The sequence below is a fragment of the Canis lupus genome, chromosome 24 (assembly GCF_048164855.1).
Source record: "Canis lupus baileyi chromosome 24, mCanLup2.hap1, whole genome shotgun sequence".
Taxonomy (NCBI): domain Eukaryota; kingdom Metazoa; phylum Chordata; class Mammalia; order Carnivora; family Canidae; genus Canis; species Canis lupus.
This window is the reverse complement of record NC_132861.1, coordinates 44,204,985-44,231,651: the sequence shown is the minus strand read 5'-3', so window position 1 is coordinate 44,231,651 and position 26,667 is coordinate 44,204,985. Positions and strand designations below refer to the sequence as shown.

General features: G+C 47.4%; 1 protein-coding gene and 1 long non-coding RNA gene across 15 annotated transcripts in view; one reads left to right on the top strand and one right to left on the bottom strand.

Annotated features, from left to right (window-relative positions):
• The window catches only part of SP110 (SP110 nuclear body protein), a 39,617-nt gene extending 26,470 nt beyond the window's left edge, over positions 1-13,147 (top strand). For 3 of the 7 annotated variants that reach the window (XM_072796621.1, XM_072796617.1, XM_072796619.1), the window contains 8 exons: positions 2,713-2,811; positions 3,274-3,416; positions 4,233-4,277; positions 9,682-9,797; positions 10,500-10,605; positions 10,825-10,896; positions 11,456-11,596; positions 12,695-13,147. In XM_072796621.1, coding sequence (XP_072652722.1) covers positions 2,713-2,811; positions 3,274-3,416; positions 4,233-4,277; positions 9,682-9,797; positions 10,500-10,605; positions 10,825-10,896; positions 11,456-11,596; positions 12,695-12,805 — 833 coding nt within the window. In that variant the 3' untranslated portion in view covers positions 12,806-13,147. Of the gene's footprint in view, positions 1-2,712; positions 2,812-3,273; positions 3,417-4,232; positions 4,289-4,943; positions 5,626-9,681; positions 9,798-10,499; positions 10,606-10,824; positions 10,897-11,455; positions 11,597-12,694 lie in introns of those variants that run through there. The other 4 variants (XR_012016667.1, XM_072796618.1, XM_072796622.1 and 1 more) reach the window with 4 other exon arrangements.
• The window catches only part of LOC140616146 (uncharacterized), a 59,116-nt gene that overhangs the window by 396 nt on the left and 32,053 nt on the right, over positions 1-26,667 (bottom strand). For 5 of the 8 annotated variants that reach the window (XR_012016668.1, XR_012016669.1, XR_012016671.1 and 2 more), the window contains 3 exons: positions 23,114-23,264; positions 21,887-21,977; positions 660-17,726 (listed from right to left, as the gene is read on the bottom strand). This is a non-coding gene — a long non-coding RNA (uncharacterized lncRNA). Of the gene's footprint in view, positions 1-659; positions 17,727-21,886; positions 21,978-22,525; positions 22,642-23,113; positions 23,265-26,667 lie in introns of those variants that run through there. The other 3 variants (XR_012016670.1, XR_012016675.1, XR_012016674.1) reach the window with 3 other exon arrangements.

Here is a 26,667-nt window from a genome sequence, read left to right as displayed (position 1 = left end):
AGAGCGGAGGCCACTGTGACACTGGATGCTTCACCCTCCTTTCCTGCTCAAGACTTCCTCCCTCTGTCCACATCACACACTCCCTCCCCAAAGCTAATCTCCCTTGTGCTTCTTCCCTTCCCTTGACACCCTCTTGCCTCACCTTGAACTAAGCATTCTCTGTCCCAGCAGGCAAGGGTAGATTTCCCTAACATGCCTTCATGGAGGCCAGTGTTTTCTTGCTTCGTGGCACTTGTCACAACTATAATTAACTGTCTGTATACATCCTGTTCACTGTGTGAAAGTCAAATGAGATCAGTAAGCAGTCAACCTTGCCCATTGCTCTATGTCCAGCTTCTCCGTGCCTCACCAAAATAACTGTCAGGCCAATACATTACCTATTCTTCACGAAGTGTCAATCCCGATATCAGAGCCTCCATTTACTCCTACAATGCAGTATAAGCTGCTACGACTACACTACCATGGAGCTCCAGACTTTTCCCCAGGCCATGTCTGTACATGCGTGGTTTTCACCTTGTGACTTTTCCCTGTGTTCGTCTACCCAATCCATAATTCGGTTTTTTTCCATTCTGCTTTCCCTTGTCTCTGTTAGGCTTTTTTTTTTTTTCATTTCGTCCACCCTGCTTTTGGTCTCCATGAACTCTCTGTTAATTGCTTACTTTTCATAGCAGGTTCCTCATTATTTGCTCACGCTTCTGAACGGTGAGCTAATAGATGTTAGGCAGGCGGCCTTCCCTTCAGGGTTCCATCCTTAAAAACCGGTTTGCAAGATGAGCAGGTGAGACTAAGACAAATGAAGGATTATTGGGAACAGATTAGGAAGCTGTCACTCCTTAGGTACACGGTGGCAGCTTTGGAAATACTCAGGACACAAGGTCCTGCCTGTCTTGGTAAACTGCCCGCACTGAGTAAAGGAGGGAGTCCTGCTTGTGCCCACAACTCTGTACCCTGGCTTGCTGCCCAGAATTGCCAGCACTACCCACTGTTCCTGCATCTGCTTGCAAGCATGACTGGGACATCTGCGTTTTGGGACCTATATTTACCATTTATTCCACGAGACAGAGAACTATACGAGGTAGGTCCCTAATGCCTTCTAAGCCTCCTTTGGGGTTTACAGTAGTGGTCCTAAGTTACCTGTGGCTCTGCCCTGTTGCCCAGGTTATGAACCCCCCCCTGGAAAATCTTCCAGTCAACTTTGACAATAATATACACATATGTAAACTTGCTACCAAATTGCATAGCCAAGATTATAAGCCCAGCCAGTCTGGCTCCTGAGGCTGAGCTGTCATCCCCTGGGCCATATTTATTTGAGTGGGCACAGTCTGGAGACTAGTAACGGAGCCAGCCATTCCATGCAAGAGTAACTGGTGGGCTCTTGAAACTAAGTTCTTCCCACCCCCTCATTTCTACCCAAGCTTGCTATAGCTCCTGCCCCTCCAAAGCTGGGCATCTTCCAGTGTTCTGTTCAGGGGAGCCATCCCGTCACTTCTCAGGGATCTATGCTTTCACATCTGACTCTAGTTCACATCTTCCCAAGGTAACTGATGGGACAGTTCTTTCACCACTGATGCTGCTCTGTTCTTTTTCCAATGGTGCTCTTGCTTTTTCTTACATTTCCTTTTGGCTCTTTTAATAAGTGTTCAGGGCAAGAGAGAGAGTTGGACAAGTTGTTCCCCTAGCCTCATTCCACAAGTAGCGTCCTATATAACACAAATAAGCCATGGGCAGATCTTTCTTCTTGCCCCCAGAGACAGCTCCTGCAGTCTATCTGGAATGAATTCACCCACAGTGAGGCTGGGGTAAAAAGAAGCAGGAATTGCTGGTATTTATTTTAAACTCTTTTACAGCTGCTTCTCCTGAATCAATACCCCACATCCCTACTCAGGGCTTCACAATTACCAAATCTCTCCATATGCAATTTGCAGATTAGTCTAGAGTCCTTGGAGTTTTTCTTTCTTACTCATAGAGGATGAAACAGAAAAGCAATAAAATGAAAAAGGACAGGGGCACCTGGGTGGCTCAGTGGTTGAGCATCTGCCTTTGGCTCAGGTCATGGTCCTGGCATCCTGGGATTCAGTTTCGTATCAAGATCCCCACGGGGAGCCTGCTTCTCCCTCTGCCTACGTCTCTGCCTCTCTCTCTATGTCTCTTATCAATACATGAATAAAATCTTTTTTTAAAAAAAATGAAAAAGGACAACAAAAAATTAAGACTGACACTAATCCCTCAGTGCTAAGCACCTCACTCACCCTGCCTTGGTTTAAAGCAGGTGATAAGATTATAGACAAAGACCTTTCCTCCAGCTACATGAGCACCATGAAATATTCTGAGTAGGCAATTTATATCAGCTTATCAGAGGGATAAGCAGGGTGCTTATGGAATAAAGGACCAGAATGTTAAGTGATGGTCAATTAGCTTCTGAATTAAATAAAACCCACTCACCAAAGAAGCCCTATATGTTTTACTAAACATTTTGTTTGATGTAATATCGAAGGTGATGATTTTATCAGAAACTCCTCTGTACATATTAGCTAATCTGCCACTCAAAATGGAAGACCTCCTGCCAGTTAACCAGAGGTTGTCCCTCATTGCCATTTACATGATTATTGTTGTTATTACTGTTATCAGAATCCAGGGTAAGGAAAATTCATGAAGGAGATAGAATGAAGACTGAGCAACACTATACTCTTCTACTTTCCCTTCTACTTTCAGAAAAATCTGAAGATGAAACCGTGGATTTTCTCTCTCCCAAACTTCCTGTGACCTGTGGTGCAGCCAAAGGGATTTTATATAAGGAGAAATTGAAACAAGGTGAGTTTTTTCAATCTTCAGCTTTTTGGAACCCCTAGAAACCACTAGAAGAGAGGAAAATACCCATGTGTTTGATCATCCAGGAATTAAATCCTGCAAGTCAGGCTACAGAGAAAGAAGTCTTTGTTGAGAATTTTCTTTCTATGTCATGGTATACCTGGCAGCCCGGCCACTCCACTCCCACCTGGAAGTTTTCCATGGACCCAGTGGCACTACTTGCCACCTGTAGATGTCACATAAAATGCACATTCTTTCTCACTCTGGCACCATTCCCACAGACTTTTAGGGCTTCCTTCACTCTGAGAGAGGAGGAATCCAGACTCCCTTGCTACTGCTCCCTTCCCACAGGGAATCTCTCTGGACCCAGGCAGGTGGAACAACCAGTTATCGGTTTTGAGAGGTTTAGGCTGAATTCACAGGGGATGAAACTGGATCTGGGAATGGGCCATCTTTATCTTACAGGATCCTCAGAGAAGTGCATTCAGAATGAGGCGGGGGTTTGGTTCACACCCAAAGAATTTGAAATTGAAGGAAAACAGGCAAATTCAAGGAAATGGAAGCAGACTGTGCGTTGCAAAGGAAAGACCTTAGGAGAACTGATAAAGGTATTTGACAGGGAACAGATGGGTGACGGGTTTAATTCCTTGAAGGCTGAGTGGGAGTTTGATAACAGAACTGTGAAGAAATTTCCATTAGGATTCCACAACATGATTGAGAAAGAGCTAGATTTTTCACAGAAAGAAGTTGTGGGTGATAAAGTTAGGAATGCAGATTGGTACCCACAGCAGAGAACTTTAAATGCAAGCAAAGGATGTGAGGTCAGGAGAGATTTAAGAAGCTTAGAATCGGAGTATTGAGTGGGTTGAACTAGGAGGAGCCAAATGGAGACACAGACCTCCAAGAGCTTCCTGTATGCTCTGCCCAATAAAGGCCTCCACCAGACCCAGCTCCCTGTGGACCCCCAGGTGATGCATTTCCAGATCCCCTGTCTTTGGGCAGTCCCTCCTCTGCACTTCCCTGGCTCGCACTCAATCCTGTGAGCAACAACAAACAAGCTGGTCTTTGTGATCCCAGAACCCAACACAAAGCCTCTCAAAAACACTAAAAAAAATTACCACTGGGATGAAATCATAAGATTTTACCTATAGAAGGAGAAATGGAGAGGAAAAAGTAGGTGAGAAAGTTACTGAGAAAGAAGGACTAATGGGTCTTGAGTTTGAGTAATGGGAAAAAAAAATGATTTTATCATGTGAAGTCCAGAATTGATTGGAGGATTGAGCTAATGTTTCTTTCAGACACCATGTGTTTGAGACCCAATAGGAAGCCCAGCTACAAATATTCACTAGGAAGTGGGAACTTTGATATGGACAAAAGAAAAGCCTCTAGAATAAGATCATTCACTGACTCCTTCTGTCTTTCAGAAAGGACTTTTGCTCTGTCCTCCAAGAATAAGTGTCAAGAGACAGGTAAAGAACAGGTGAATTTCTACCACATTTTCAGTCGCCATGTTGCAAACTCTCTGCATCCAAAGACTCACCTTCAAGTCCTCAAATTCCCCAGCCCTGGATCACCTTTACTTTTAGGCATTGCATCTTCATGACAATGACATACTGGTACATGTATATGCCACCATTAATTTCGTAGTTAATTTGAGATGAGGACACAAATAACTCTTTAAAATAAAGACTAGGACAAAAACTGATGATGTACATGTTTTAGGAAAAGACCTGGACATTTGGATGAATATGAACCAAAGGTGTCAGAAATAGAGTGCTCTAGTTTGAAAAGTAATTATGAGGGCAGCCCGGTGGCTCAGCGGTTTAGCACCGCCTTCAGCCCAGGGTATGATCTTGGAGACCCAAGATTGAGTCCCACGTCGGGCTCCTTGCATGGAGCCTGCTTATCCCTCTGCCTGTGTCTCTGTCTCTCTCTCTATCTCTGTGTCTCTCATGAATAAACAAATAAAATCTTTTTTTAAAAAAAGAAAAGTAATTATGAAATGGAGCTAGACAAGAACCGTATGTGAAAGACCAAAAAGTGATGTGTTGAACACAACTATGCCTCAATTCAACATGCTCTTTATCAGTAGCACCAAAATGGAATAGTGTTTGAACTGAGCTTTGTCTCTGCAGAGCATCCCTCCAGGTGAAAATGGCAGTCATCATTGTCTGCATCAGCTGCCTCTCCTCAGCCTTCTTCACTTGCTTGAATATGCCCTCCAGATACAAATCTCCTTCAAGAACTTCCCGTTAGATCTGAACCTTTGGCAGAGGCCTTTCCCATGTTACCCTGGAGGCTTGCCTGACCCTTGGCTGAATTCATTCAAAGTTTAAAAGGATAAGGGGTCCCTCAAAGCTGTTTATTGTATAAGACATCTTTTCCATGCTGATTTGAAATACCTTATTGTGTTCAGGGATGCTCCTTGTAATCGCCAAAAATTAGGGAAGACTACAAATGCCCATCATTATTACAAAATAAACTGATACATCTACTGAATGATGTTTTCTTAAAAAAAAAAAAAAAAAAAAAAAAAAAAGCTTAGGTATAGACTTCTCCTCAGTCAATGGAAAACCACCCAAAGGTTCTTAGGTCAAGAAAGCTTTCATAATCTTAAACTAGAAGTAGTAGAAGGAACCCAATTTTGTTTATGTGATGATGTAGGTATATGATTGAAAATATATCTGAATGAATTGGTTATTTTGGGATAGGATTCTATGGGACATTTGTCTTCCATATTATACATTTATGTACAGGTAGAATTTTTATAATGACCATTTATTACTTTTGTAATAAAAACAACAAAGGTGTTTTAAATTCAGAGCATTAATTAGTGGCCCCAATATTATAGTTCCTTCTCACTCATAATATCACATGTCAGTGCGTTATAGTCAGAAGCACACCTCACCTGACCTTTCAGTCCTGCCTATCGGAAGCCACACTGAAATAAATGAAATAATTTGTAATGACTACAAATGGACAAATGTAGGCTTTTTCTTCAGCCACATTATCTAACACATCACTGTTGCTCTGCAATATACCCAGTCTCCACTGGTATCTATCTTTGTCTATGCGTTGGGCAATAGTCATGGTTATTGAGAAGGTCGATAATTACTACAGTGTCAGGGATGGAGCAGCCTTCAAATGACCAAATGATGCCCACAAATTTGCTGAGCTGATGGGCCCTTGAACTGTGGTAGGCAATGGCCTTTCTTTGTGACATATTGTATATTCTGAATGAGTATGCCAAACGAAAAGGATGTCATCAGTGTGGTGTCATACTTGTGCTCCTGGGGAAAGTTGGATGCAGTTCAGATCTTGCCTGCAGAGGTCATATGTGATGGTAAAGCTGTTGTGGTACTGCAGGCAACCATGTAAAGGTGTGCTGTATCCCTACAGAGGTGAAGGCAAGCTACAGCTGAAACGCTGTTGAACTAAGCACAAAGTAGAACTTCCTAGCCAAATCTGGGACAGCAAAACACTTGCCAGTTGCCAAGTGATTGATGCCAGTAATTTCAATAATACTACATATAAGGACTTTAATGGGTGGAGCTCCTTTGCAAGTAATTATATCCCACTAAATTTAAACAAGTTACCCTCTATACTCTTAGGGGTGCTACCAAAGATAAAATAGAGAACAAACAGATATACCTCACTTTAACCAACAAAATTGTTGCCTTGCCTAAATGCTTCATGGTCATAATACTCATTGCTCTAAAATATCCCATCATGGGCATGGATGCTCTTACCCAATGAATAAAGAAGTCGAATAAAATGTAGTTTTCAACACTTAGCAATCAATCTTACCAAATGGAACTCATGGACATTCCCCTCTGTTAAAATAGTTAGTAGAATCCAATATAAATTTCAAGCATCAAAACTCATTGTATGAGATCTGCTTCAAGCAGGAGTGATTATTTCTACTGTTTTTCTACTTGAATGTCCAGTTTGGTCTATTCTTAAGCTTGGGAAGAATGATGGTGTCTCATAATGGATGACTGAAACCTCAGTACCACGGCCCAGCAGGTAGCAACACCACTCAAAGCATAAGCCAGTTAGCAGAACCAGTTAGAAAGCCGGAGCAAGAGAAGACAGACCCCGGTCACTGAGACTGTTTGCCTGTTGAGCCAATTGTCTTCTGGTTGATGGAGAGGAAGTAGTTCAGGTCTCCACCAAAAACTGGGTTTAGATATCAAAACTGATGATGCAACACATACACAAGAGAGTATGAAATTTATTACTCACATACTGAGGCTTTCTAGGGAGAGCAGGGCAGGCTCCCAAGCTGGTCTGAAAATGGCCTGAGTGGCAAGGGGGTACTAGTAGTCCAAGGTGTTATTATGGCTATGAGTGGGGCCAGCCTGAGAATTTCCTTGCTGGGGCAGAGATTGACTGGTTTGAACATCTCACTGGGACCAAGATGGGGAGCCCATGAACTTCCTTACTGAGTTGCCCAGATGTGGCAAAAGGGGAAGAGGGAGGAGTGGATCTTGAAACTGTCGGCCATCAAACATAATAGCCAGAGTCAAGAACGAGACTGTGGAGTTGTAAGTCCTTTCTCTCTTTCTCTGTCATATCATGTGTATTGGAAACTGTTCCACTCCAGAGCCTAGGGAAGGGGGTGTTTTGTGCTGGTTACAGCCTATCAATAACCAGTGTTGTGGTTGGACTGGTCCTCGTGGCTCTTATTATAATTATAGGATGCCCTCCAGCAGTAACTGTCAGGAAACTAAAAGGAAAAAGAAGATTTATTATATTATTTATAGGACCTGGAAATTACAAAGCACATCTGGAGCCATATCATGAAGTTGCAGAGAGATGGATGGAGAGATATAGAGGTAGAGAGAGAGAATGAGTATAGGCATGAGGCTCTGCCTTTATTGGGGTTGAGGGTGGGGATCTAGGGTTTTCCAGGTTCACTCTTTATTGGTGAATTTAAAACATAAGAGCTAGAGTTTTGATGGTTAAAGTGAGGGAAGAGAAAAAAACAAGTGGCCCAAAAAGTCTTGAAATCAACCAAGATCTATAAAACAAAAGAACCTCAGCGGAGATCGATGGCCTGGCTCTTTACCTAGTTGTGTGGCTGGCAATGTTTTTCCTTGAGAAATAGCAAGATAGCTGTGTTTATCAGGGGTGCTGGAGCAATCGAGGCTTCAGTCAGGCACTTGCATTATAGAAAAGGATAGAAAAAAAAAAAACCTATCAGTGCTCACACTAGAGACACTGGGGCTCTGAATCCAGAGGGTCTCAGCTGGGAGGAGTGAGTAGGTCTGGGCTACTAGGGGAATTGGCATCTTCACCCTGGACCTGGACAGGCCAGGTGTCTAGTCAGAGGGCAAGAATGGCCATAAAGTGTGAATTCCAGGGACAAAGAAAGGCAGACCAGGAAGTTCAGGATGGGAAGGCCAGAAAGATCACCTGAACTTCAGGATTGGTGGGGAGCCCTCTTTATGGAGTCCTGGGGTCCCTGTTAGAAGGGGAATTTGCTTTAGAAGCTTCCCCAATTAACACAGAGATGAACCCATCCCCAAATCAAGGGGAATTTTTACTCTGGCTGCATGGCTAGGTTTTTTTTTTTTTTTAAGATTATATTTATTTATGGGGGGCGGGGAATGAGTGGGAAGGGGCCAAAGGAAAGAGGGAGAAGCAGACTCCCCACTGAGCAGGGAGCCCAACATGGGGGACTCAATCCCAGGACGCCGAGATCATCACCTGAGCTGAAGGCAGATGCTTCACCAGCTAAGCCACCCAGGCGCCCTTCTAACTGCCTAGTTTTGAGGATGGACAAAATATTTCCATTCCTTCTGCCCTCACCCAGGTCCTTGTGCTTGTGTTGTGGACAGTCGAGGGTAGTAGCAGGATTTCTCTCCTTAGATGCGACTGATCCTCAGCTCCTCCAATCCTTTGCTCGAGCTCCTGATGGTCTGTTTCCCACCTTTTCTCCACCCAGAGGCACAGACAGAAGGATACCTCTTCCTGACTCCTACATTTAGTGCAGAGAAAATACTTCCTTATTTTCCGTCCACCTTGCAGGGTCAGGAGTGGAACCAGGGGCTCCTGCCTGTAGGTCTTTATCCAGCAGTAAAGATCGCTGGTAGAATTTACTGGATCACATTTTAAGGGCATGAGAAAGACCATGATCTCTCAGGCCCACAAAACAACCCATATATACAGCAGCTCTCTATATGTTTCTGTTTGTCAGCCGTAATGTCAGGAACTGCGCCGGGTCTGCCCAGCATGCTTGCCTGGGATGGCACATAGTGGACAGAAACACCTCTGAACCCAGGCACAGGCAGTCTGGGTGCCAGTCTCATTCGGGTGCTAAGTAGTGCTGACCCTGCAGGAAAACAAAACAAAACAAAAACAAAACAAAAAAAAAAAATCCTGTCTTTCCAGCCTTCTAAAATGAGGAGGTTGCCTTAAGCTGTGTTTTTTTTTCAAATTTCACGTACTTACAAACCACCTGGGATGCTGAGGTTTGGTGTGGTTTTGCTGTTGTTGTTGTTTGGGGGGACCTTGTTAAAACATTTCAATTCAGTAGCTCTGTATCTCTAACCAGCTCCCAGGTAAAGCTGATGCAGCTGGTCCTCAGGCCACACTTGGTGTAGAAAGGGCTCATGTGGCCTTCCAGTCCCTTCCAGCTCTGACAAGGTGTGATTCAAGTGGTGGCTTGCTGATTCTTGCCCTTGGCTCTTTTGTGATTGGAGAGGTCAGGCTCGTCCTCCATCAGCACTCTCCGGGAGCACCACAGGCAGGCGTGTTGAACACATCCACTCTGGATCACACAAGGGTGGTGTGTGCCAAAGCCCCTTGGGTGTCAGTGTGCAGTGAGTCTCACTGACCCCAGCGCTGCTGCATTATCTCCCCTTCCAGTGGGAAAACTTCAAGGAATGTGAGGTGTGCTGTAGAGGGGGACCACTGCTCTGCTGTGACACTTGTCCAAGAGCCTTTCATGAGGACTGTCACATCCCGCCTGCAGAAGCAGAGAGGTTAGTGAGACGCAGCCCTGCCTTTTGCACACACACTCCGCCCAGGCCCTGCCTCTGGTCGCCCATCTCCAGGAGGAAGAGCAGGACCCATGAGCATCGCCACTCAGGTGTGACCCTGAGCAGCTGGAGGGGGCAGCAGCTGTGTCCCATCCGGTATCAGTGACAGCCTCTGGTTCTCTGAGTCTGTGCCTGAACCACCGTGACTCCACTTTGCCACTGCCCCTGGGAGGTGTCCTTTCCTAGGGGATGACAGCTGTCCATGGGGATGGAGGATGCGAAACGCCAGCTGTTTGTGTTCAGCACTTTTTCAGAAAAGGCAGGAAACATGGCCTGGTTCATGCATCTTGCCACAGGCTCAACAGACTGATAGAGGCCAGGGTCCCCGGGGGTTAAGGCCTAGTTTTGACACTTGGGTGTGATGGGCAGGCCTCCTCGTGCTCCCAGCAGCTCAAGTGGGGAAAGGAGAGTCCACCACTCACCCTGACACCACCTTCCACACATGGAGGGCCCTGTTGCCACCCTCAATGGGAGGAAGGTCACGGGCTCAGACCCCACATGGGGATCTTGGAGACTCTGGGAGGTGTCCCCTTCATCTCCCAGCTGAGTCCTTCGGCCATGCTTGAAAGAAGGATGGTGGCAGCTCTAGGAACAGGGGCTGTTTCCAGGGGCCTTGCCCTTGCTCACTTACGCCTGACCTCTCAGGAGCCCGTGGAGCTGCACCTTCTGCAGGATAGAGTCTTTGCGAAGGCAGCGGTGCCACGGGGAGTCTGAGGCCCCTGAGAGGCAGATGCAGCCCGAGGAGCAGCTGGTGAGTTGGGTGCCAACCCCAACCCTTCTCATTACCCCAGATACGAGAGAAGACCAAACAGATAGAGGGTGAGGGGAAGGGTGCCCATGGGTGCCTGAGGGAGCCTGCAGTGTCTGGATTCGGGGAAGGTGATTTGGTGCCCAGAATCCAAACAGAGTTCGACGTACCCCACTTTCTCGGAGCTGCGTTTCCCTTCAAAGCTCTCTTCACGTTTTACAGAAGTGTGAGTTCCTCCTGTTGAAGGCCTACTGTCATCCACAAAGCTCCTTTTTTGCAGAAACCCCACATAACGTAAGTGATATTTTATGATTCTTGTCGTCTGGGCATCTCTTCTTTGCAAAAGTCATTCTGGAATTTTGGAGTGTGACTCCTGAGGGCACTGCTGTTTGCCAAGAGGAGGTGGAGTTGCAGACTCTGGAGGAGGCCTCCGGGTTCAAACTCCACCCCTCGCATCCTAGTTCTGGGACATTGAGCAACTTGGTCCGCTTCCTGTGTGCCTCAGTTTCACCTTCTTAGGTGGGAATACTTTCTCACAGCCAGCAGAGGGTTTAGGGCACCTTCTCGGAAGGCTTCAAATCCCACCTCTATCACTTTTTAGCTGTGAAATCCTGGGTAGGTTACTGAACTTCTCCATCCCTTGGTTTCCTCACCTAGAAAATGAGGGTAATTATCGTACCTATCTCCTAGGGCTGTTGTAGGATCAGATGCTAACACGGTGGCGGTGCTTCGAGCAGGGCCTGGCATACACAGGCCAACGCTGGGATCCTCCCTTGCCTGGTTATATCAGTTGGATCCAATTCCAGTAACATTGGCTGTGCTAACATCCCCCTTTTGGTGGCTTTGTCCCTAGATTCGAGATTATGGAGAGCCCTTTAAGGAAGCCATGTGGCTGGACTTGGTTAAGGAAAGGTTGACTGAGCAAGTGTACACAGTGGCGTGGTTTGTTCGGGACATGCGGCTGATCTTTTGCAATCATAAAACATTTTACAAGGTAAAGGAAGTCTCCTGTTTCCTTTGCATGCCCTTTCCACTTTTCCCTAAGTCCTGGGACAGCATAACTTTGCAAGAATTACACCAATCTTGTCCTGGAGAGAGCTCAAAAGCAGTAGCGGTAGCGGAAGCAGAAGAAAGCGGCCTGGGAGGAGGAATTTAGAAAGAACAGCAGAGAAGAATCCTTGTAAGCAGGGCCACGGAAACAATCCAAAACCCCAATCCTAGGACAGGTGGGATGGTCCCACTGAGAACAGTCGGTTTCATCCATCGTCCTTGTTCAAACGGGGAGGAAAGGTAGTTTATGGTTACATTGTTCTGTGTCTCAGAAATACAGAAATAAATAAAGGAGTTAAACTTCATGAAATAATTTCAACTCCCAGGATGCTAATGCTTGGATTTTTTTCACCAAATTTCCCAGTGGACCCAAACCTCCAGAATTGCCCTGGTGTTGGCTTTGTCCTTTGTAGGTAGTGACATGTGACAACTAGTTGACCTATCTTGCAAACCAGTGCGTTGTTAACTTTAGCCTCTTGCGTCTATGCCGATTTTTACTACCATTTGTACAGATATTTCTTGGGAGATAACCAAGGAAGACTTCCGTTTCCGCCCAGGCAGCCTCCTTCTCTTCCTCCGTGGCACTGGTTGGCATGTTCACGAGCCACAAATTACAAACTGGTGTCTGGGCGTGGAGCTGGAGGGTGAAAGAGTCCACCCAGGGAGCCCCTCCACGCCTCGCCCAGGCTCAGCCTTGGAGAATGGAATCTTTCCTTCAGAGGGTGGGCTTTCAAGAAATGCTTTATCTCTATCTATTTTACCCCAAGCTCGGGCTTTGCAGTGATCGAAATCAGCTCCCCAGTCCTGACCACCTGTCAGGTCCAAGTTAGGAATCGGGCAGAGGCTCATCCGTTTCGATACTGTGGCAGCAGCATCTCCCCCGCTAACCCTGGGCACTCTGCCTGGCAGATGGGGAAGCATAGCATTCGGGACAGGGAGGGCAGGGCTCAAAAAAAAAAAAAAAAAAAAGGCAAAAATGCAAGATGTGATGGTCCTAATTCTTTGTCCGTAGACATCTATTTGTTTGCTTTTTTTCTTTCAGGCTTCTGACTTGGGTCGGATAGGATTGGACTTGGAGGCAGAATTTGAAAAGAACCTCAAAGAAGTGTTTATTTTTTGCAAAGCCAATGAGAACAGTTTCCAGACTCTTTGACTCTGTTCTTGAAAGTCTGAGGCACTCCAACTTCAGGATCCAGATGATGTGACTCTGGCCATCTTTAGACTGCCAGTGAGTCTGGGATGTTATTGTGTGGAGGCCGAGAAAAAATAAGGCCATTCCACCTCAATTTAACATTAGCACAGGGAGGATTTTTCGGAATTTTGCACCTGGCTCAGTGGTTGAGCATCTGCCTTCAGCTCAGGGCATCAACCCAGAGTCCCAGGATCAAGGCCCCATCAGGCTCCTTACAGGGAGACTGCCTCTCCCTCTGCCTCTGTCTCTGCCTCTCCCTCTCTCTGTCTCATGAATAAATAAATAAAAATTTAAAAAAAAAAAGAATTTTTCACCTGTATTTATGAATGAAGTTGGTCCGCAAGCTTCTGTGTACTGTCATGATCAGATGTAGGGCTACCTCAGCTTGGCACAAGAATGCCTAAAACTTTCCTTTTTATGTGCTCTGGAATAGTTTAAAATGTTTTAAATGAACCAACTCATAAAATTATATAGCCTACCGTTCTTTGGAGAGATGATATTGGCCACAGTCTCCACTTTTTCAGGACCATTAAACTCTTCAGATGCTCTCTTGCTCTTGAATCGGGTCCGCTTTTATAGTTTTCTTTCTTTCTTTTTTTCTGTTATAGTTTTCTAAGAAGTCAGTCATTGCATGTGTTGTTCATACTTGGCCTTATTTCTGCCGTATTATTTTATTCCCTCTCTTGGGAATAGTTTCACATGATTTTTGTGTACATTTTCTTTGTTTCTGCCTTCTATTCTGGAAGGCATTTGTCCCAGCTTTTAATTCTAATATTTACCTGCAAGTTTTCCAAATGTATTTTTAACTTATGTTTTAAATGTCAGAGCCAGGGATGTCCGGTGGCTCAGTGCATTGCGCATCTGACTCTTGATTTCGGCTCAGGTCATGATCTCTGGGTCCTGGGATGGAGCCCCACAACCCCCAATCCCTGTGTCGGGTCTGCTGGAGTTTCTGCTCCTCCCCCTGCTCATGCTCTCTCACTCTCTCTCTCCCTAATAAATAAATAAATCTTAAAAAAATAAATAAACGTTAGAGGCAAAAATAAAATATCTTTAATGAACCATGTATTTAAGCCAACATGTTTGTCACTTTTTATGTGACAGCTTCTTAATTCAAACAGGGAGGAATTCCCTGTTTCATAATATGGCTATTTATTATCAGTATCAGATGTTTGCTTTTACTTTGTATTAATTAATTTTATTCACTGATATGTCACTATTTTGTTATTTTTACATTACATAAATTATTTATTACTTTTAATATCTACCAAAATTGAAAAACAAAAGGTAAAAGTCGAATGACCCTTATTCATGAGAGCAGTATTTTTTTTTTAAGATTTTCTTTATTTATTCATGAGAGACACAGAGAGAGAGGCAGAGACACAGGCAGAGGGAGAAGCAGGCTCCCTGCAGGGAGCCCGATGTGGGACTCGATCCCAGGACCCCAGGATCATGACCTGAGCCGAAGGCAGATGCTCAACCACTGAGCCACCCAGGTGCCCCTCTTTAAGTCATTTTAGAAGATGAGTAAGCAGGTGGCATGTTTTCTGAGCCTTTGCACAGCTCTGAATGTCTTCTCTGTTTTCATAAATTCACGGTTGGGCTACAATTTGTATTTTATCACAACTTCTCACCTTCAAAATCGATTTAGGCCTTGGTTCACTGTGTTTGGGCATTTTCATCCTACAAGTGTGAGTCTGCATTCAGTCAGAATTCTGTTCCTTTGTTAGTGTGTGGACGCATAGCAGGTTTCTTCTTTCTCTCTGTAGTTCTATATTTTCAACAGGACAGGATTCAATGTAATACTCTTATCGTTGATCTTGCCTGGCACTCTGAGCCCTTTCAATATACATATCCAGTTCTTTTTTCAGCAGCTGCATTAAATCTTTCTGATCCTTTTGTACTGGGCTCTCTTTCAAGAACATTTATTATCCATATGCTGGCTCTCCATTCTCTGTCCTCCCTATTTATCATTTTTAAAAAAGAAAAAATAGGTTCTGGGAAGCGCTCCTCTTCTGAGGTCATTAGTCTAAGACTTAAATGTACTAACTCAAAATAACTGCACTTCTAGGGTCAATATTTTTAAATTAATGATTTTTTTATCATTATAATAATGCTAATTACTCTCTATTAACCAGGGAAACTTTTCTTACCACAATACTTTTCTTCTCTCAACACAAAAATAAAAAGTTACCGCTGCTACTAAGTTGTCCTGATCTGTGTTTCTGGTTTTTGCATTCTCACTTAGGGTCAATGGAGGAGTGTGGACTGAACTCTGTCCCCCATCAAATTCGTATATGGAAGCCTTAACCCACCCATGTGTGGTACTTGGAGACAGGGCATCTAAGAAGGGGTTAACAGTTAAATGAGGTCACAAGTGTGAGTCCTTACTGAGATAGGATGAGTGTCCTTATAAAAAGAAGACAACCCCCTGAGATGGCTCTGCTCCGTGCTCAGAGAGGGGGGAGCAGGTGAGGAGGCCTCAAGGGGTCCCCTCCAAGCCAGGAGCCAGCTCTCACCCAAAGGGAATCAGCTGGCACCTCCATCCGGGACTTCCAACCTCCAGAGCGGTGGGAAATAAATCCCTAAATTGCCCAAGCTGGGAGGGTTTCGTGGTGGTGGCTCCAGGCTGCCTGACACAAGGAGTTGAAGCCGGAGAGGGAGGTTCTTGTCTCAGAGTCAATTGTGAATGAATGTGAAGAATGAATTGTGTCAGATGAATCTCTAGGACAAAGGAGAGTGAGTCAAGCAACAGAAGTTTATAGGGATGCCTGGGTGGCTCAGGGGTTGAGCATCTGCCTTCCCAGGGTGCTGGGATTGGGTTCTACATCGGGCTCCCCGCAGAGAGCCTGCTTCTCCCTCTACCTTTGTCTCTATACATATTGTAGCCCAACAGTTTATTAAGCAAGGATACAGAGGAAGCTCTCAGGAGTGAGAGGGGTCCCCACAGGGTTGCCACTGGGAGCTTGTAGGGTTGGTCTTTTATTGAAAGCCCACCAGGGAACCTAAATCCTTTTAACATCTCTGTTGGTATCACCATTGAGTAAGGACTAGTGATAACAACACCTTCCATGGCTTACTTCCTTTATAGGGTCCTGGAATTCTTTGTTGGTCACAGGTAGCGGTTCTAACAAGACCCCACCTCTGACATCTGGGACAGGAGGGTCTGGTTTGTTTCTTTATCTGTTTCCTTGCACCTCCACATTTTGGGGGAGTCCTGTGAACCTGATCCCGCAGGCCCCTACCTATCTCCCCCTACCTAGCCCCACCTGTCCTTTACTCAAGAGTGACAGCACCTTGGGGCTCTGCTGTGCTCCCCGACCAGGCACTCGGGCAGGGGTGTGTGGGAGCCTCCACTTTGGTACCTGGTGTCAGACAATGAACAGACAATGTAGAGAGATTCCCCCCTAGTGTTTCCACAGCAAGGTGAACCTCCATATGGTCTGATTTTGCCTACGATCCAGGAAAGGGTGGAGGCAGCTTGAACCCTGATTTAAGAAAAGCAGGTAGTGAAATAGAATTCCTTTCATTTTGTGGGAAGGGGACAAATGTGACCATAAAGACGACTCCTGATGCTGTTCTGGGAGGGAAGGGGCGGGGGCGCTTAGAGGTGGCTGTTCCTTTGGTGCAGATTTCTCCTCCCAGCAAATCTGTGGGATAAAAGGTCTCCCCACTCCCCCTGGCTTAGCAGCAGCCAGGACAGCCGTGTATTAAGTGATCTTGCATCCATTTGTGACCGTCTCTTCCATTCTGGCCCTGCCAAGCTGAATCACGTCTCTCTCTTTCTCCTATCACAGCTCAGGCTTGCTCTGTAACAGGCAAAAGGAACCCAACCACCCTAAACGAGTCATTTATTTCTTTGAAAGTTTCAACCGCTATCAGTTTAGTTGCCATGACAACCAGGACCCCATCCCAGGAGCCATCACTCCCTTTGGCTCCCTTTTGTGGTCCTACTGCTCATCTGGTTTTCTCACTGTACCCGTAAAAACAGGGTTTTGATTTATTCTGCTCCTCTCCGCTGACCCTCATCCTTCCCCAGGACCCCCAGGACGTGGGCTCTGGCCTGCTCTTCTCCTGACTTCCCACTCCCGGGCCCACCAGCTCGGTTCCATCCCCTCCCCGCTGCTGGCCTGGGCTGCTGAGAGCCTAGGTCAGCCCAGGACCACCACCCCCACCCCATGCTGTGACACCAGGGGTTATAAAGGACTCTAGAGTGGTCCCCCAAAACTGGGCAGGGCAAAGGCTGCAAAAATAGAACCCAGAAAAGCTTTCTACTGGGAGTGACTGGAGGAATTGTACATAAGGATATGTTCTCCCCTCCAGCTGACACCAGAAAGTCAACCTTGGAGGGGTGCCTGGGTGGCTCAGTGGGTTAAGTGTTCGACTCTTGATCTCAGCTCGGGTCTTGATGTCAGGGTTGGGAATTCAAGACCCGTGTTGGGCTCCACACACAGGGTGGATCTTACTTATTTAAATAAAAAAAAAAAGGGGGGGGGGAAAGGAAAAGTAATTCAAGGATGGAAAATTCATCCTTAGGAGCTGGGAGGGCATGGTCTCCTGGCCAAGTACACTTGCCCTTGCGGGAGGTAGACTTAACTGGCAATCAGCGTCTGGGCTGACTCCTTTCTCAGATGCTCTCCAAGCTCTGGCAGAGCCTGGCCCTGCAAGCCAGCTCCCATCCTGCAGGTGGCTGTGGAGCTCTGCCTCCAGCCGGCCTGCTGGGTCCTGCTGGGAGCCTCTCTCCTTCTTCCTCCGAGTCCTGAGGAGCCGCGCTGCTTCTTGCCTCCTAAAGATGCTCCTACTGCATCCCAGGAGTTCCTCGCCTCCTGGAACTGGGTTTTCTGGGCTCCAGGATTCCAGGCTCTTCCTTCTGCCCTTGTCCCTGAAAAAAAAGAAAAAGAAAAGCAGAGACTCGATTCACTTTAACAGCCACACGACTGAAATGACACAAGAGATCACGAAAACCAAGAAGCCATCGTCTTACTCATTTTTCCCCTGGTCTCAAGGGGGGCACTTGCATTTCTAGAGCTATTTGGAAAAGGGAGTGCCACTCAGTGAAGACCCTCCCCACATAGGATTCCTTTGGGCAGTGTGCCACCAGGCATGTCCTTGGGACAAGACCAGAGCAGAGATGCACTGACCTTGGACCCTCCCCCCATGAGCAGCCATTGGCATCTGATTGCTTAGAGTGGGTGACACCCCTTGGGAAACCCTCTCCTCCGTTGATCCAGATGCGACAAGGAGGCCAATTTGCCTGAAGTTTGCACGAGGCCTCAAGCAGGGACTCAGCAGTGAGGACAGTGACCCAGGCCTGGGACACGAGACCTGAGTGTCCACAAGAAGCAGTGGCTGCAGGTCCAGCAAGTCAGCTGACACCAGAACTCACTCATCCCGTCGTCCTGGGACAGAATCTGTTCAGGGTGGAGTGACAGTTTGGCACACTAAATGCCGTAGAGGGGGATCCCTGGGTGGCTCAGCAGTTTAGCACCACCTTCAGCCCAGGGCGTGATCCTGGAGACCTGGGTTCGAGTCCCACATCGGGCTCCTTGCATGGAGCCTGCTTCTCCCTCTGCCTGTGTCTGTGCCTCTCTCCCTCTTTGTGTGTGTCTCTCATGAATAAACATGAATAAATCAATAAAATCTTTTAAAGAGATAGATAGATAAATAAATAAATAAATAAATAAATAAATAAATAAATAAATAAATGCTGTAGAGGCTCAGAAGCGAGATGAGGCAAAGATGTCCATATTTCCCATGGGCCGCAGTAAGGCTTCCAGCCTAGACTCTGCAGCCCTGAGGCAGATAGCCGGGCGCTGGGGTTGTGGGTTTAGACCCAGGCCCGCAGCCATGCCCAGCTGGCAAGGCCCAGACACAGGGGCTGACCCTGCTGACCCCATGGACTAGGTTCTGAACTGATCTATGCGCCCACAAAAGTGCCCTGGGAGTGGGAACACCTGGTCTTTTGACCCTCAGCCAGGAGGGTTTTGGCAGCCAGAGAAAGGGGGGCATGTGGGCTAATGGGCACTGTGACTACTCACCAGGAAGCGCCAGAGATGCTCTAGCACATACTGGTCCGGAGGGTAGGGGTTCGCCCTGTGAGAGGCACCTCCACCTAAGAAGTAAGGCAGGGGACTGGTCCTAACGCGGGGCAGGGGTAGTCAGGCCACCCCTCCGCACCCACCAATACCAATGCAGCCTGAGTTTCTGCGGGCAGAGGCCAGAGGGTAGATTCGCTCCTTCCACACCTGGAGCACACCTGGTTTCTGTGCATAGCCAGAGCGTGGTAGCAAAACCATCTCTTCCCGGCTCCCCAGAGTGGTTCGCCTGGACCCTGTGGCCCCGGTTCTGAGCTCTTTGGAATGCTTGGGCAGAGCTGATACAAAGAGAAGCTTTTCCTACTGTCCCAGGCCAGGCTCCGGGCCCAGCCGTGAGGGTGGGAGGCACTCGGGACCTGCAGGGACTGCAGATTTCCTCAAGGTAACAAAAGAGAGCTCCCTTGTGTTCTTTTTTTTTTTTTTTTTAAGCTCCCTTGTGTTCTAATCGCCAGTTTAAAGGCTCACTGCTAGTGTAGGTTAACAGCGGAGGCACCCTAGGAGTGCAGGCCGGAAAGCGGGCTATGTCGTCTATTTTTCATGACAACAGTCGGGTCTGGTGGTAGGCCCAGCCCGGAGATGGCCAACAGCATCCTCGGACCTGGATTCTGGAATCTTCCATTTGTGAGTATGCCCACGTGACCTGCTCTGTGGGAAGCAGGACCAGGAGCAGGTGGGGAAGCTGCACCACAAGAGGGGTCTTTGGTCCCAGGAAAGTATCTGACATGATGGAGCATCAGAAAGGAGCCCTCGGATCTGCCTATGTCTCTGCCCCTCTATCTCTCTGGGTCTCTCATGAGTAAATAAATAAAATATTTTAAAAAGAAAGAAAGAAAAGAAAGAAAGAAGAAAGAAAGAAAGAAAGAAAGAAAGAAAGAAAGAAAGAAAGAAAGAAAGAAAGAAAAGAGCCCTTGGAGATGGCTGTGCGTGTGGCCCCTTCCTGCTGACATGGTACTTGGCCCCGTGGCTTCAGAATCCCCGGGAAGCTTGTTAAAATGCAAATCCCAGGTTCCTTGGCCCCAGATGGGAATCTCTAGGACTCTAGGCCGGATGCCCAGAAAGTGGTGTATTTAACAAGTTTCCCAAGTTTGGGAGGTGACACTTTTTTGCCACAATGAAGACTGACACCCACTGCCCTTTGATAAGATACACTTTTATCTTCTGACAAAGGAAGCAAATCTAACTAGTGCCTCAAGCCTGCAACTTAATAGCAAGAGCAGCCCTGGGCCTGCGGGTGAGACAGGACACATTTGTGGTTTGCTTGACTTCCTGGTTGTTTTTGTTCGGGGTGTTTAATGTGCTCTAGTTTATTTAAACATCTATTCAAATAGAACCAGCTTTCAGAAACAAGAGTAAGAAAGGAAAGAAGGTGTTTGTTTCCAGAAGGAAAAATGAAACCAGGAGGAGAAAGCAGTTGGGAGTGGAGGGTGGGGAGAGCTGGGAGGAAAAGCAGCAGAGGGCTCCAGGCCAACCCCCCCGAGGGGTGGAGGCAGGGGGGCAAGCAGGTGAGGGGACCCAGGTTGTCACTTCGCAGCTGTCCCCAGGGCCTGGGAGAGAAGGGCCAGTGGAGATCAGCTTTTAGGTGCTTTGCTGGGGGGTCAATCTTGAGAGACCTGAGATGCCTACATTCGTTTTGAAGCTTTGCTTGGACACTGGTCTGGCATCATCTTTGAATGTGAAATCACCCTGAGGTGCCTGTCGCACAGCCCTGTTGTGTCTGGGCTGCGGGCAGTTGTGAAGAACAAGGAATCCAGAATAATGCCAGGTCCTGGGTAGAAACGCTGCGTTGTGGGCCGCCCGGGGGGGCTCAGGGGTTGAGCATCCAGCTCAGGTCATGATCCCGGGGTCCTGGGCTCGAGTCCCCGCAGGGAGCCTGCTTCTCCCTCTGCCTGGGTCTCTGCCTCTCTCTGTGTGTCTCTCATGAATAAGGAAATAAAATCTTAAAAAAAAAAAAAAAAGAGAGAAAGAAAAAGAAATGCTTTGTTGCAATGGCTGCAGGGAAAAGCAGGAAGTGAAGGCAGGAGGGGCCCAGAGCGGAAGAGCAGAGGCCCCAAGAAGGCTCTGAAGCAGCCTCATCTTGAAAGAGGCGCTGCGGTCACCCACTGTCACCCACCGTCGAGAGGAGGTGGAGACGGGAAGCGGGCAGGGGGCTGGGGCCGTGCCCCGTGTCCGGCCCCCCCCTTTCCCCTCAGTGCTGGAGGGATCAAGTTCCCACGGTCCAGGCTTCTCAGGGGGTGCAGGGCAGTGGGGGTGACCAGAAGGGCGGCCACACCCAAGGCAGGAGGGGCAGAGAATATGTGCGGGGGTCACGGGCGTCTCCCCGAGGCCCCAGCCTCTGTCCCAAACTACCTAAAATTAAAACACACCTTACACGGAAATAGTCCTTTCCTTCCGACGCCCCCTCCTGACCCCCGGGAAAGCGTCCGAGGCCTAGTTAGCCGGCGCGGCCCAGCCACCTACCCTCTTGCCATTTAACTGTTTCACGTGGTTATTTCCCAGATGGCGTTTCCTGAGAACCCCTAGGCCCGGGCTGGGCTCTGTTTCTGCCCAAAGAGCACCTGGCCTCACCCCGGAGTCCATAAAACTCTCCTGGCCTAGCAGATCACGGGAGGCGCCGGACCCCAAATTAGCCACTGTGACTCCTTAGCGGGGAAGAGGTGTCATTTGATCCGAGTGCCGGGCACACACACAGTGGCCACTCGATAGAGCGAACTCATCGCCACGGCCTGACCCTAGCGGGTGCCCCTGGCCCTTGACCCGTGTGTCCAGGGTGTTGTTCACCGCCCGTCGGTGATCCACGGAGCTGAGGCCCTCGCGCTTCGACCTGGATGCCTCACAGAGGCCCAGCCCCATCGGGGGGCCAGAACCCAGCACGTGACTAGGGTCAGGTGGGGGGATCCCCAAGGGAACGTGCCCCCAGCCCCAGCCCCAGCCCGGAGAGGCTCCGTGCCTGCAGAGGTAGACGACGAGGAGGCGGGGAAGCTGCGAGGCTGGACCTCCTGAGACCGGCCACCTCTTGGTCTTCGTTTTCCTGGATGCACCTGTCATCATGGGAAACCACTTTCTGAATGCTTTTCTCGAACATACTCACAGGGAGGTAACTTCCCGGCCCCCCGGCCCCACGCCACCCCTTCCCCCAGCAACCTGGGGGAGAAATTCCTCATCTAGCCCACGGTCCAGGCTCAGTGACATTCCTGCCAAGAGGCCACAGCCTTCCCAAGGGCTGGCCCACGAGCTGCTGGCTCTGCCTTTCGGGCGGCAGAGATGTAGAAGGTGCTGCGCGTCCTCACCTCGGCTGGAAAAACACCATCACCCGGGTTCTGCAGTAGCTTCCCCAGTGTCCCCACTCCTACCTTGCAACCCCCATCCCAACGGCCCCCCAACCCCATCCCAGACCCATTCCCTGCACCGCAGCCCGACTGTGCCTGTTAGAACCGTCGGATCCTACTGACTGCACCCTCGAGGTGAAAGCCCAGAGTCCCGCCTGGTGGATCCTCCTCGATCCCTCTCCCCTTTGCTGGGTCCTCTGCACCTCACTCCTCCCCATCACTGTTCCCGGAGCACCAGGGACCCCAGCTCCAGGCCTTACCAGCAGTAGTTCCCTGTGCCTGGAAACTTCTTCCCCCTAGAAATGCCTGTGGTTCACTCTCTCATCCTGAAGGCTTTTTGCTCAAATCTCTCCTTCTTGGGGAAGTTTACCCTGACTTGCCCCTACCCCTGTACCCCCGCCCTCACCTGGCCCTCTCACTTCCCCTGACCTGCTTCCTTTATTTCCCTGCGGTGCCCCATTGAACATGTTCCAACACATGCTGTGATTTGTTTATTATGTTCCATGTCTGTCCCTTGCCACTATGACGTAAGCTCCCGGAGGACAAATTTTTTTGTCTACTTTGTTGGCCACTATACCCCTGTCAGGCTTAGAAGTGCCTCGGAAATATTGGTAGAATGAACAAATGACTCTATCCTCCCAGTTAGCCTGAGCCAGCCGGCCTGTGGGTTCCAGAGCTTCCCTGAGCAGCATCCTGCCTCCCTGACCCCCCTCCTCGTTCGTTAGTGGGGGGATCTCACTCCTGAGCACCCAGGCCAAACCTTCTTGTGGCAAACTGGTTTTGCCCCAAGACTTTCCCTGCAAAAAAGTTTCCCAGAGGGTGACAGATGGGCAGGCCCAGCCAGGTACCTCACGAAACACGTCATCACTGAGAGACTTGCCAGTTCTTTCTGCCACAGACAAAAATCTCAGGCCACCTCAGGTCCCCAGCCACCGATGCCACCTTCAGTTCTGACCCCAGTTTCCAGACGGTTGTCTCAGGCTGTTTTGCCCACAGATTCTGAAGATAGAACAAGAGACTTTAAACTCAGTAAGCTTAGCCGCTGCAACTCCCACTTTTACTTGAGAAAGAAATGGATTAAGGTTTCAAAACTCTTCACTGCATCTACTGAGCTGTGCCTGTGCTTTGATTTCAAAGACAAGACCAGTCTATGTGCCAAGCTGGATACTTTACAGTAGGTCCCAGGCTTTTAATGGATCTCTTCAGGCACCAATACCACTGAGAGAGAGACAGGTGGGGGATGTGGCCTCGAGATGGGCAAATTCCCATTTTAAGTGGCATGTGCTGTGATCCGTGTGACATTCCACCTTTTAGCTTATTCCTTGCCTGTGTACCAGTCACATCCCAGTCCTATCTGGGCCCCACCTCCAAATCTCCTACCCCTGCATTGCGGGCAGCCTGGAATTGACTCACTCTTCCCAATCTCCCAATTTCTGACCTTTACAGTCCGGTCAGGGATTGTTGCCACTCCTCAATATGTCTTCTTCTTAGCTGCTCCCAAGGAAATGCCTACCTCAGCCTCAAGAAGCAAGAAGAGGAAATTAGGAGTCTTTTTATGGCTTCCTTCAGTTCAGAATTGTAGAGCACCCCTAAGCCCACTAAGCCATGGATTCCATGGCCATCTGGAATGCTGAGTCTGTGTAGAAGGTGAGAAGGGGAATGGGGTTCCATATGCCTCCACTCCTAAAAATTTCCAGAGAAAAATATTTTTTGTAAATGCCAGAAATATTATAGGACTGTTCATGAAATCCGTTAACATGAATCATGGTTCTGTTTCTTCTGAAACTATAAAAATCATAATTTTTCATCACGATAGGAATAAAAACCCTAACTCGTACAGCAAATGGTTTTTAGAACAATTGGATAGCCACATGCAAAAAAATAAATAAAAAGGAAAAAAGGGAACGCAACCTCATAATCTCATAACACATACAAAAATTAACTTAAAAAAATTAAAAAATTAAAAATTAAAAAATTAACTTAAAATGGATCACAGACCAAACTGTAATGGGTAGCACAGTAAAGCTTCCAGAAGAAATATGGGAAAAAAATATTTGAATCTGTGGTCAGCAGGATGACTTCCCAAAGATGTCCATTCCCTAAACCTAGAATCTGTGATATGTTAAGTTATATGGCATAGGGACTTTGCAGATGTAATTAAGGTTACAGACTTTAAAATAGGGAGAGTATCCAAGTGAGCCTAATCTAATCACAAGATCCCTTAAAAGCAGAAAAGTTTCTCCAGCTGAAGCAGAAGGGAAAATTAGAGATGCTAACTATGAGAAGGATTCCACGTGCTTTCACTGGGTCTCAGAGTTAGGCACTCATGTGTGAGTATCAGAGAGGGGCCCTCTAGTAGCTAAGAGCAGCCCTAGCTGACACCAGCCAGGAAATGGGGACCCCAGTCTTACAACCTCAAGGAACTGGATTTTACCAACAACTTCAATGAATTTGGATTCTTCCAAGGAAATGGATTTTTCCTGAGCCTCTCAGCAAGAGCCCAGCCAGCCACCACCTTGGATTTGGCCTTGTGAAACCCAGAACAGAGAAACCAGATAAGGAAACCACACTTCTGATCTAGAGAACTGTGAGATAAGAAATTCGTGTTGTCTTATGCCACTTAATTCGTAATAATTTGTTACAGCAGTAATAGAAAACTAATAGAGATCTTGGAGTTAGACAAAGATTTCAGGTAGGACATAAAAAACATGAATCAAGGGTATCTGGGTGGCTCGGTTGGTTAAGCATTTGCCTTTGGCTCAGGTCATGATCTTAGGGTCCTGGGGGTAGACCCCATGTCGGGCTCCCTGCTCAGCATGATGTCCGCTCTCCGGCTCCTCTACCCCTCCCCTTCTCATACTCTCTCTCTTTCTCTCAAATAAATGCATAAAATCTTAATTTAAAAAAATACACAAACCATAAAAGAAAAAAATGTATGAATTGAACATCACAATGAAAACCTTCTGTTCTTTGAAAGATACTTTTAGGAAAATTACAACAACAAACAAGCCAAGACCTCAAGAAAATTTTTACAAAACACGGATCTGATGAAGGACTTGAATCCAGAATATACAAAGAAATCTTACAACTCAGTAATTAAAAGGACAAAACACCCAGGTTTTTTTTAAGTGGGGAGGGCAGAAAATTTGAATAGATGCTTTATCCAAGAAGGTAGATAAATCGCAAATTAAGCACAAGAAAAGATGCCTAACATCACTGGCCATCAGGGAAAGGTAAATTAAAGCCCCGGCGAGATAGCATCACACATCTGCCGTCATGGCTACAATTTAAAAGACTGACAATACCAAGAGTAGACAAGGATGCGGAACCACTAGAAACTACACCCATGACTGATGGGAACGCAAAGGGGTACGGCTGCATTGGAAAACAGTTTGGCAGTTTTTCTAAAACTCAACATACACTTATCATTTGGTCCAGCAATTCCCTCATAGGTATTGAAATGAAAACATGTCCACATAAATACATGGATATTCATAGCCATTGTGGTACATTCATACAATGGGATACTCCTCGGCGATAAAGAATAACAAATATCGACACACACAACAACACGGATGAATCCCAAGAGCATTCTACTAACTGAAGAATAGACTCCAAAGGCTGGTGCGTTAGTCTTCCAGGGTGGCTGTAACCAGATATGACAGCCTGGGTGGTCTTGACAACAGAAATTTATTTTCACACAGTTCTAGAGGCTGGAAGTCTAAAATCAAGGTGTCAGCAGGGTTGGTTTCTGGGGAGAGCTCTCCTCCTGGCCTGCTGGCAGCCACCTTCTAGGTGTGTCTTTATATGGTCTTTCCTGTGTGTGTGGAGAGAGATTTCTGTTGTGTCTTCTTATAAAGGCCCCAGTCATTTTGGGTTAGGGCCCCCTCATATGACCTCATTTAACCTTAATTATCTCATTAGAGGCCCTATCTCCAAGTATGGTCATATTCTAAGGTACTCGGGGCTAGGATTTCAATATACGTATTTGAAACAAAAGCACAATCCAGTCCATAATAGCTGATAATGGTATAATTTCATTTATATGATGCCAGTTGCATGACCACCTAGAGAAGGAAAAATGAGAGGAACAAAACACAAATTGATAGTTGCCCTGGACTGGGCGTGTGGGCTGGGAGGAATTTCCTAGGGTGCAGAAACCGTTCTCTGTTTTGATTGCACTGGTATCAAGTGCTCTCTAGGGTCCTCAAGTCTCATTGGATCTACATCTAAAAGGGATGAATTTGGGGCAGCCCCAGTGGTGCAGCGGTTTAGCGCCACCTGCAGCCCATGGCGTGATCCTGGAGACCCGGGATCGAGTCCTGCATGGAGCCTGCTTCTCCCTCTGCCTGTGTCTCTGCCTCTCTCTCTCTCTTGCTCTGTATCTCTCATGAGTAAGTAA